We start from the raw sequence: 11378 nt of genomic DNA, 5'->3' as shown, positions 1-11378 counted from the left end.
CCCCCCCTCCCCCCGCCTGGCTCCAGGCTCCATGCGGCGGCGACAAGGGCAAGGGAGGCAAAACCAACCGGAGCCAGGCTCTTTTTCTAGGAAACTCTGCCAGACCTGTGTGGCGCCTGGAGACTTGTTACCCGCAGGGCACCTCTTCTGGCCAGTGCTTCACCGTAGAGGACGCGGACACCGTGTGCGCCAGGAACTGGAGTCGGGGGGTGGCGGCGAGGGGGGAGGAGCAGCAGGTGAGAGGGAAGCATCCACCGCCGCTTTGGAACTTGTCGGATTTTTACCTTTCGTTTTGTAATTCCTACACACTTTGGGAGTTGTTCTCTGGGTGGTCCAGCCCCAACACTTTGAACTGCAGTCTGGATGTGGTGCTTCAGGAGGACGGCGAGATGACCACCTGCAGGCAATGTGTCGAGGCTTACCAAGACTACGACCACCACGCTCAGGAGAAGTACGAAGAGTTTGAAAGCGTGCTCCATAAATATTTACAATCAGAGGAGTACTCGGTGAAATCGTGTCCGGAGGACTGTAAGGTAGGAACGCTGGAACCTGCGACCCCCATCTCCCCCTACCCCCACCCCCATCCGCTACCGGTGCCCGCCCCTCTCTGCGCTGTCTGCCTCTTTGCTTGGTTATGGTCTTTTCTACTGTGTTTCTGAAGTATCCTCCCGTCTCCCTCGGCCCAGCCGTGGTTCCTGTGGTTGTAAGAGGTTGACTAGCTGCGGGAGTCAGAGATAGATACCTGGCTGACTGCTGGAGGACTAACTTTGATGGGGTGGGGTGCGGGTGGGGACTGAAAGATCAAGCCAGACCCTGGGCTTCTGAGACGAGGGAATGGTTGTTGTAGTTTACTTCTTAGAGCTATGCAGCTGACTCAAGCCCTGATACCTCTCGTGAAAACTGGAATTTGAATGTCACTTTTTAGGATGACATTGATAAGACTGCATCGCGATGACCACAGCGAAAGCCAGACTAGTCAGAGACCCGCACGCATGGCTTGCTGTGTGGACCAGCACACTCGAATCCTCTGGTCGATACCCTCACTAAGGAAGGGAGGACTGTGGGAAGTGTTTTGTCGTTGTTTAAGTAGGGTTAAGAAAAAGCATTCGATCGGTTTTTTTACAGGAGTTGTTCTGGTTGTTTAGAAAGTCTGGTGTCCTATCATGTTTTTCCTCCCTTGAACTTGTGAATAATAGTGAATCTGAGACTCACTGCGTGCGTCAAGTTGTAATTCGGTATCTAGTGATCGATTACCATTATTCGTGTATTTTTTCAGACACCTTACGTAATTAACTTGATTTTTCAGGCTGCTCCCAGAATTACTGTCACATGTTTGCTGCTAAGCTAGACCATAACTGGACACTTTACCATGTACTATGTTCCTGTTGAATGTAACTCTCCTTGATTGGTGAACAAGAGCATGCCAGTTTCTAAAGAGCCTTTTCTGAGTGTTGCTATCCTTGGTGCTGAAACTAGATTTTGCTAACGCATTCGGTTGAAGAGGCTGCTGCAGTGACTTTTATTGTCAAAACAATGATGACCAACTAACTCTCAATGGTTTTGTCTTAATTCTTTGTCCTAAAAGTAACTTAAAAAAAACCAGTACAATAGAAATGACTTTGCTTTTCAATCTTACCTCACGTTCTATCTTTTCTTACCACTTTTTTTGACTCCTAACCCCCACCCAAATCAATAGTTTCTCCGCCGCCTCACTTGCGTTGTCAGGAAGACATTGATGGAAAAGCAGAGCAGTAGAAATAGGATTTAAAGGATTTTGTGAGATTTTGACAAGCTTATTGGGGTAAGAGGTATTTATTTTACATGAACGTAGTTCAACGACTGTATTTTAGTTTGGGTTGACTAGATGTGCTTTTGATAAGTGAGCGAATGCAGACTGACTATGTATTATTGACATTCTTTTTTATTATTAATTGGGAGTTAATACATATATCATCTCATTCCATAGTTCAATCACATCAAGAAGAAGTACAATTGCCACCACAATTTGTTCCCAAACATTCTGTTTCTTGCTGAACTCCTTGACATTGTCTCCCTGTTACTCCACCACCACCACTGTACCCTCCTGTCCCCCAAAACCCTTATTCTATTTGCTGTCCCTATAGGTTCATCATTCCTGAGTTTCGTAGTCTGAAAACCAGAAAAACATAAAACACAGCTTCAAGAGGGTGGCCTCCAATGACATAACACCTCTGAGATACACCCTAATGTGAACGAACAAAAACAAAACAAAACAAGACCGAACAAAAACACAGAAAATTTTGAAAACCAGATCAGGTCCAGCATGCATCACAGTGGGGGTCAACTGACAAGGTGTTAACTGTTCAAGGCAGATTTATGCCTTTGATCTTCTATACTCTTCTCTCCAATACTCTCTGTTTAGTAACCACTTACCTCCCCTCCCTCCATTGTGGATTGAGGGAGTGCACTGGAGCCTTGTTTCCTATGTAGTTCCCACAAATGAATCTTGGGCTCCCTCTGTATTGACATTCTTTAAGAGTAGAAGTAGAGACCCATTTTGAAAATAGCAATGTTAACTTTATAACATTAATTTAAAATACCATTTCACTTGATCAATGCATCTGAAACTTTGTTTTGAACCACAAAAATATGTGACTTCATAAGAATTAATATTAATGGTAGTAACAATAACTAATGAATGAATAATAATGAAAAGTGAGCATTTTTATAGCGGTTATTTATTGTGGCAAGGTATGTGGTCCTGAAGTGGTAAAGGTAAGGGCACTATTGAGTTTTCTAAAGCCATTACTAATAAAAAGTTCAAGATGTTTCATCATGTTTATGTCTTGAAATTTAAGAGTGCTACTTTGTAAGAATTTAAGTTTGCTTGCTACCCCGAGTGTAAACACACAAGCAATTTTCAATAAATTCAACCTGCAAACATTGCCTATTTGAAAGATAGTCCTTGTTGCCACATCAACTATGGCATGTTAGAAAGTATCAGCCAGTATATCTTTGGTCAAAAATGCAAACAAATACATAATAAATGACCTTTTCCCAAGACCTGAGTTAATCCTCAAGTTTAAATTGATATCATAGTCATAAAGTGTGTACTAAATGAATTTACATTATGACGGACTACTTCTGGATTGTATATTGTAAAAAGTGATAGTTATTAACAGTACACAAAAACACGTTATAAAGACTGACTTCTTTTTTAAAATCGCTACAATGAAAACTATAAATATAGACATGTGAGTTTTCATGGTATAACACAGTCCTTATCACCTATGATATGTTATAGATACTTTTCAGTTGTGTCCATTTAAAGCAATCCCCACTTTCCAAAATTACAGTCTCCAAAATTACAGATTTAAGGTGCTGGGGTTCTTGGTTGATGACTCACAAATCAACTGGTTAGGATATAGAAATGTAAAATAAGCATAGTTATTTTGTTAAATGTGTAATTTCTATAATATTCTGAAAATAACCCCTCCCAAACAAACACAATCACAAACATACCCACATACAAACTATACCACAGGGATTAAACTGATACTTTAAAAAATGAATCCGAGTCTAAGCTTCTCTCTGAACACTTTTTATTTATTTTAAACATTGTGAAATGATGACTATCATTAGGAATATGTTAAAGATAATCAAACTCACTGCCATCAAGTCACTGCTGACTCAGTGACCAGGTGTGGGTTTCTGAGACTGTAACTGTTTATGGGAGTAGAAAGCCCAGTCTTTCTCCCACGGAGATGCTGGTGGTTTTGAAATGCTGACTATGTGATCACAGCCCAATGGCTACAAATGAATACTTTCCCCATATTTTAGAATAACTACAAAACCCTATGTTGCATTAAAAGGAAATGTGTTATCTATCTAGAGGGGATAATCTATTTAGAAAATTTAATATTAATACTTCCTTAAAAGTCATATCTATCTAAATTGTAGAACGGGAGAATAAAGAAAATCAAATATATTTTTATTATAGCCATATGTCATCAAATTACTAATGTAATTTATAATTTTTAAGGGTTACTACGTCCTGTTTTCCATGTATAAAAATGGATTTAAATTGTTTTTTAATTTAAATATTTTAAAGAAATTTCTGCCCATTTTGCGGAATAAGCTAAAAATAGTTTCAATATAATCATGGTACCGTGAGTGTCAAAACTGGAGATCAGAATCAACTTTGATTTATTTAGGCAAATCTTGGTATTACAGCAGGTAGTAGAGATTATAATTTCAGAATATTCTGGGAAGTAACCGCTTTCATTTATAAAGTAGAAATACATCTCTACTGAGCAAGTAATAGATGGCCAAATGAAAACAATTTTATATAGCATTTATACTATCAATTTCAAGCTGCTATATTTTGTACATAGAATAGTAGAATGAATGACAATAATTAGCTTTATCATTTGTAGCGTTAAGAAACATAATGATGATAGAGAATGTGAATCTGCAAAATTTTCAGGTTGAAGGGAAAGACTAATAAAGGAAGTAGTCTTCGCTATACAACTACTAAAATATATTAATAACATGCTTTGTTTACTTAAGAATTTCACTTACATGTGCCATTCCTTACGAATAATTTTTGCAAATAAAACCTCAAGACTGGAAAATTTAGAGAACGTGCCTTTCTATACCAAAGATAAGCTTCTGTAGTTACCGGTAACTTTATTTACTTACTACACCTTAACAGAAAAGTCGATGAAAGTGGGTTTGAGATTAGACTCTAACATAAATCACTGCATCATGTTTACTTCGGTTTTCAGAGAATAGATTTAATCCAGGCAGTCTCAGGAATATAGACAATATCATATTCTTATTTTTGTGGACTCATTTATAAGCAGATCATATTACTTATTTTCATTTAATACATATTGATCAATAGGATATCTTACAGCCTCTAGGCATATGTAACAACTTTGTGACTCATATTGCCCTCTTTTACTGTCATCTCTTACACACGTTAATCAGTTTGAGCACATAGCTTGGTTTGCACAATATGCAGTTTGACAAAAGGCCGTTCTTTAGTTGGTCTTTATTTTTGCTGTCATGTGCTATAGCCTCTCAAATGAACAGGTTTATGAAAAAGAGGAAAATAAAATATCTCAATCCTCTTTTTCCTTATATGTCGGACTTTGTATAATATTTTGCAATTGATTTCCTACTATTGTGCATACATGCCACTGTCCAGAGGTGGGGATTACATCTGCAGACATTCCTTTTATTATGCAACTTCATTTATTATTTTCAGACCATATTGTGCTTCCATACAAAATTGAAGATAATACTTTTTAATGATTAGTAAGATTATTAGTAAAGTTAAAGCCACCATCATATCCAATTTTTATGACCTGAATTTATGTTTTCAGATCTTTTCACTAAAGAAAACTACTGACACATACACCTGTGTTTTATTTCTACAGGGAAACACCAGACTTATATTAACTTCAGACGCCACTTCTTGTGTGGACAAAAAAGAATAAATGCTTTCACTTTAGGTGGGAAACTAGGTCAAACTAGTGGCTATATGGGGCACAGTCGCAATGTCTTTGAATAATTGCTGTTATTAATGATTCTAATCATTTTTATCAGGTAATGTCAGCATATACAGGGTGAATTTAAGTCTATAAAGGTAGGAAAATCAAGCAATCCTGTCTCTTCCCTCCTCTGCCTATAAATCATAATCCATCAGGATAATTGGTGATGCTGCAGTGATGATTTAAAACAAACATACAGATAACTGTTTCACCCAAGTGTGTCCTATGGCCTCTCTTTCCACTTCTCGCCTTCCTTTTCAGTGCTTCATCCTCTGCGTGGTCCTCACAGTGAGGAAGACCCAACTGTTGAATTTTTTTCTGTCTGTAAGTTTGTATTGCAGTAACACTAGCTTGTGAAAATTTGCTTTAGATCAGTGATCATTAGAATTGCATTAGAACCTCCTGGAGCGTTTCCATAAAGCTGAGGGTGTAGGATTACCTGGGACTGCCCAGCCCCCTACCCCAAGAGATTGTGATTTTCATATTTGCTTTTGGTGGTAGCATAGCAGCCCCGGTGGCTCTATGGTTACTCATTGGACTGCTAACTTCAAGGCCAGAAGTTCAAAACAACCATCCACTCTGTGGGAGACAGACCAAGCTTTCCCTTTCTAACACCTTCAAGAGTTACAGTCTCAGAGACCCACAGGGGCAGTTCCGTCCTCCAGGGCCGCTCTGAGTCTGAGTGGACTTGATGGCACTGGGCGTGGCTTTCGTTGGGGTTGGTGCAGGGGCAGCTTGTACTTTCTCTCCTGTGGCACTTGCACTTCCAGATTGGGAAGCACTATTGTAGCTGGCTACCAATGTAGGAAGTCCTCATGTTTTAGCAGTACATGATAATCCCATTCATGAAACTGATGAGTGTGGAATTCAGACAGATACGTTTAAGAGTCGTAAAGGCAACCGGACATAGCCTGAGGGCGTGGAGCAAATCTGACATGATCTGACTACAGACACGGGGCGAAGAGCGCTGGCTGAGAGGGTTCGGAGACGCGCCCGAAGAGAATGCAGAGACAATGAGACAAGCGGAGAGAAGACTGGAGATTGCAATGTACAAGAAGAGGTCGGTGGGATGTGGATTTCTTGTCTTTTAGTCAGAATTGAGTGATTTTACTGGGACTAAATTGTGGGCTATTCACACCGATTGAATTTGTGAAACACAAATTATCTTTGTGACACTAATCCATTATTTAATTATAGGGACCCCAACCTCATTGCTTTTGTCTTTAATTTATTTTTTTAAATTTTTTGATTTAATCTATTCTATAGAATTGGCTTTTCATAGTATATCCCATGCTTCTAGGGCCTATTCTTTCTTGATCTCTTCTTTTAAAATCTAGAGGATTACTCCTGTCTTTGTGTGTGTGTCCACATGGACAGGAACATTCAGACACGGGGTTGGGAGAAGATTTTTTATTTATTTGTTACTTACTTTTGCAATTCTGGAATAACTTGTTAACATCTGCGAAGATACAAACTAATATGTGTCGTCACAGATTAGTATCAAACTTCATTCAGGAATTAATTTCAAGAAGTTTCAAATTATATGATTTGAAGTGAGTGCAACCTCTGTGTTGTATTTGACAATTTAATTGAAACGATATTGTAAAAATTAAAACTATGTTTTCTCCAATTAAGTATGTTCTACATACAATAGGTCGCAGTTAAGCCTTGGGCTTTGATCAGCGTGGTCCCCAGTTCCAAACCACTGGGCAGCTCCTTGGGAGAAAGACTGGGCTTTCCACTCCAGTAAACAGTGGCCGTCTTGAAAACCCACTGGGGCATCATTACGAGTCAGCATTGACTTGATGGCAGTGCATATTTTTGGACATACAATAGAGAAAATTCTTTATTGAAATGTTCAAATCTATTCTCATTACTGAAAGCTGAAAATAAGACAAGGTCAACAAATGTGTGCGATTGTCTCTGTGTGTTTTCATTGTCCCTGTGGTTATAAGTTAGGTTATTACGTACAAGTGCTATGATTTGCAGGAATGAATGAAAATATTTAAGTGGGGGATGAGTTGAGGTGATATTTATTATTTTCTCACTTGGTAGTCTGTTTCTACATTCAGCCATCTATGAACAAAATGTTGTAGAAGCTACCGCAGATGGTTAAAAACAAAAAAATCCTGCAGAAAATGCAGTTCGGTAACTATTTAAATACTGCTACTGACCTTAGCAGTAGTATATTCACACAGGTATGTATGCTGGTCCAATGCAATACTATATCCCCTTTTAACCACTTCTCTGAAAAACACAGAGGGGCTGTCAATGTCAGCTGCCCTGTTAGGTGCATCAGTCAAAATTAGTAACTTTTCTTTTGTATCTTTCTCACTGCTCCTCCTCCTCTTGAGTAGGCCTGCCTTCTGTTCATTGTTTCATTCATGTCTCAGGAAGCTGACTGGAAAACTTGTTAAGTTCAAGATTTGTTTTTGTCTCCCTCATCTGCAACCATGCAAAAAAGGATTACTTCTCTGTATTTTTCTTGGAAAAAATATCACAGGCTAGATTTATTTGAAAAGAAATATGTGCTTAGATGTAAATAGATGATCGTGACAATGCATTTAGCTCTTACAAAAAAAATATTTTGGATCCTGAATAGGAACACAGTGCACAGAGGATGTCTCCAGGGTAAATAACAAGCTTTGGAGTTTATTAGATGCCAGGAAGTATCCTAATATATTAACTTTTCCTTTCATCTCTATGAAGTAGGTATTATCACCTGTTTTGCATAAGAGTAAGCTGAGGTCATGTCAGATATCCAAAGATCAAACAGGTGTTTAATATTAAAGTTCATTTCAGCACTTTAATATATTTCCTTTTTTATTATAGATACTTAAAATATTTTTTAAGTGGAGAGTTAGAATAACAAACACACAAATACCTGTCATGTAGATCTAAGAATTATTTAAAATGTCACCATATTTGCTTATATAATTTACTTATGTTCAATTTATCATCTAAAAGCATCTTAGTCACGGTATATTGGGTTGCAGAAATTGTGGAGTCATGAGCAGTTAGGCTGGATGGCCGTGAAGTCCAGGTTCATGTAGGTAAAGGCCTTGGGAAAAGAGCCCACTGCCTGGAAGTCCATTCCAACTCGTAGCTACCTTATACTGGGTTTCCAAGGCTGTAAATTTTCACTGGACCAGAAAGCTGGGTCTTTCTCCAAAGACTCGCTGATGAGTTCACACTGCTGACCTGTAACCAACGGTGTCACCAGTACTCCTTAAAGAAGATAAAACTCTAAGTGCATGGTATGAAGAGAAGCTGAGCACTAAGCCTTCTGGCTTGACTCTTTAGATTTATTAAGAAAAAGGCTATTTGGCAGCTTTTGGAGAGAGAAAAATTAGATTTGAATAGCGGTGGTGTTTCATTACTCTGAATTCAACCCTTAAGTAACCTGTACACTTTTTAGTGATTTTCAACCCAGGGTTCTGTTTTAACACAATTGCTTGAAAGGTTATTGGGGTCTTTGGCTTTTTTCTTCTTCTTGAGTTGACAATTATCTATATATTATTTTATACCTATGTAACACCAAGAGATTTAAATTTTCATTTCTCATCTTTTAGAGTAAACAATTTGGATTAGAGCAAAAAATAGATGTCCTTTTCAATATCTTAAACTATTTTGTTCCCTAATAGTTTGTTTTTCCAGAGGTGGAAACATTCGCAGATCTGTTTATCAATGGTGCTTGGGGTCAAACTCTGCACATAGTCTCTTTAATACAGAAATAGCCTTGCTGTCCTGAGGCACAAGCTCTACTTAAGGATGTGATTAATTAATTATATATGAAGGATGGGGATACGTTTTGCCTCATTTGGTTATAAGAATAAAATTATGTGTATGATGCGCTTGACATAGGCTCTGGCATTTAAAAAGCACTTGAAGACTGGTGAGTGAAATCTTGTTTAGTAATCACTAAAATTTATGTGTTATTAAACCCGTGAGTCAGCATTGAATGACAGTGAGACATGTTAAGGAACTGAGCCTTAATAAAATGAATAATTTGCCTCTCACAATATAGCTGTGCTGCTGCAGTCAAGATTTTAAGCCATTTGTCTATTCCCAACCTTTATATGTCCCCTCCCCCCTTTAATTATAATACTATATTGCCTCTAATTCCATCATAACTTGAGTAGGTGTTTAGAGTACAGTAAAGAATAGAGTAAGTTGAATGACCAAAACAACCTCACAGTCTATTATTAGGCCAACAAATAAGCCATTTGAACACCCTGTGAAAAAGGTGGTTGTTAACTGAGATTGATGAAAACAAAGAAGAGATACTCAACAAAACCTTTCAAACTACCTGATACTATCAAGCATCCCTTTTCCAAGGAGACAAAGCGGGTGATGTCAGATCTGGGTTTAGAAGAATGAAGAAAGAGTTTGTTATGCAACAATTGAGACCAGTTTTGAAGATAGTGTAGGAGAACTTGCAAATTGATAAGAGGATCTGAGAATTTCACTGTAGTTGTAAGATGCAGTCAGAAGAGTAGGAAACTTCTCTAGGATGCTGTTAGTGCTTGACTGGGAAGAATCATTTGTTCCATGCTAAAGTGAGGATTGCAGTTGGACCAGGCGGTATTTTGTTCAGTTCTTCAGTTCTTCGCTGCAAGTTGGAACAACAACAAAGTCTTGGATGTCATTCTCTGTGGAACGTATCGTATCGGGGAGTCATGTGAACTACAGTAGTGACATGGAACTTTCTCTCTCTCTCCAAAGTGACGCCTGGAACAATGTGACAATGGTGGGAGTAGGGTGAAGTGATGTTAGGGGGACTGATTTCAAAGCTGCTCTCTTTCTTGTGAGTATACTACAATCTTCTAAATCATCACTTTCCAACCACACTTGGGGTTACAGTGTCAATGTTTTATAGTCTGTGCTGTCAGCATGGTGGCCACTGGCCACACGCATCTTCAAAATATGGCTTCTATGGGTGGGGATGAGAATTTTAAACTTTAATTTTTCTTAGTTTGGATTTCAGTAGCTCTGTGATGTAGTGGTAACACATAGGGCTTCTAATGGCAAGGTCATCAAACCATTGATCTCGCCGCCCTTCAATTAATCCCACATGTGTTTATCGGCCAGGTTGGCACAATAAACTAACGAGCTCAGGTGGATATTCATTCTACTTAATGGGATCAGAAATACAAGGAGAAGAACAACTTGGGATTGAGATCAGTAAAAAATGAGAAATGAATTTTTGGAATCAATAATTTTAGATGGATATGTTCTGGATATGCTGTGTAAGAAAGGAACTTGGGTATGGATTGTATCCCAGAAGCAGAAAAGTGAGATAACGGCATAAACAATGTGGAGAATGCCAAGCAATCTGAGGCAGATTATTATTTGATATTTGGGGTGGAGAAGAGATCCGTGAAAAAGACTTATGAAGGGTAGATCTCTGTGTACAAGTCGAGAGTGTTGGCTCTGATTCCCGGTGACCTTATTAAACCCCAGAAACATTCCACGGCCCTGTATTATACTCACTATCTTTGTATCTCCTTGGGGGTTAGAATGAGGCCCAGTGTGCAGGCTTTGCGGGCAAGGAGAGGTATGCGCCACATGAGGAAGAAGAACGCATGAAAAGAGCCACATTCTTCCACAATGGCATGGGTTGTAAAGTGAAATCAGGAGTCCACTGCTATGGAAGATTTAAAAAAAGGATGGGATTTGACTGCTATGAGGTTGCAGGTAGTCCAGGTGCTTCTTAATAATCTGTCTAATATCCTTGGGGAGAAAAGGAGGTGCTCCAAGTGATAACTTTTTACCATGAGGTTGCACTTATTGCCACAAACCCCAATAAAAGTACATTACACAGAAAACAGAACAATTTTC

General features: G+C 38.6%; 1 protein-coding gene across 1 annotated transcript in view; it reads left to right on the top strand.

Moving 5' to 3' along the window:
* Nucleotides 1-32: 32 nt before the first annotated feature.
* Nucleotides 33-11378, top strand: part of NALF1 (NALCN channel auxiliary factor 1) — a gene marked incomplete at its 5' end in the record, with an annotated part of 791674 nt that continues 780328 nt past the window's right edge. Inside the window, one exon of the mRNA XM_013005128.3 lies at nucleotides 33-533. Within this exon, the coding sequence (XP_012860582.2) occupies nucleotides 33-533 (501 nt within the window). The remainder of the gene's footprint in view (nucleotides 534-11378) is intronic.

Source organism: Echinops telfairi, unplaced genomic scaffold (genome assembly GCF_000313985.2).
Source record: "Echinops telfairi isolate 266 unplaced genomic scaffold, ASM31398v2 ScPeMD7_7467;HRSCAF=8505_1, whole genome shotgun sequence".
In the NCBI taxonomy this organism is placed as follows: Eukaryota; Metazoa; Chordata; class Mammalia; order Afrosoricida; family Tenrecidae; genus Echinops; species Echinops telfairi.
Note: the sequence above shows the minus strand (reverse complement) of the source record. Positions and strands in the feature narration are given on the sequence as shown.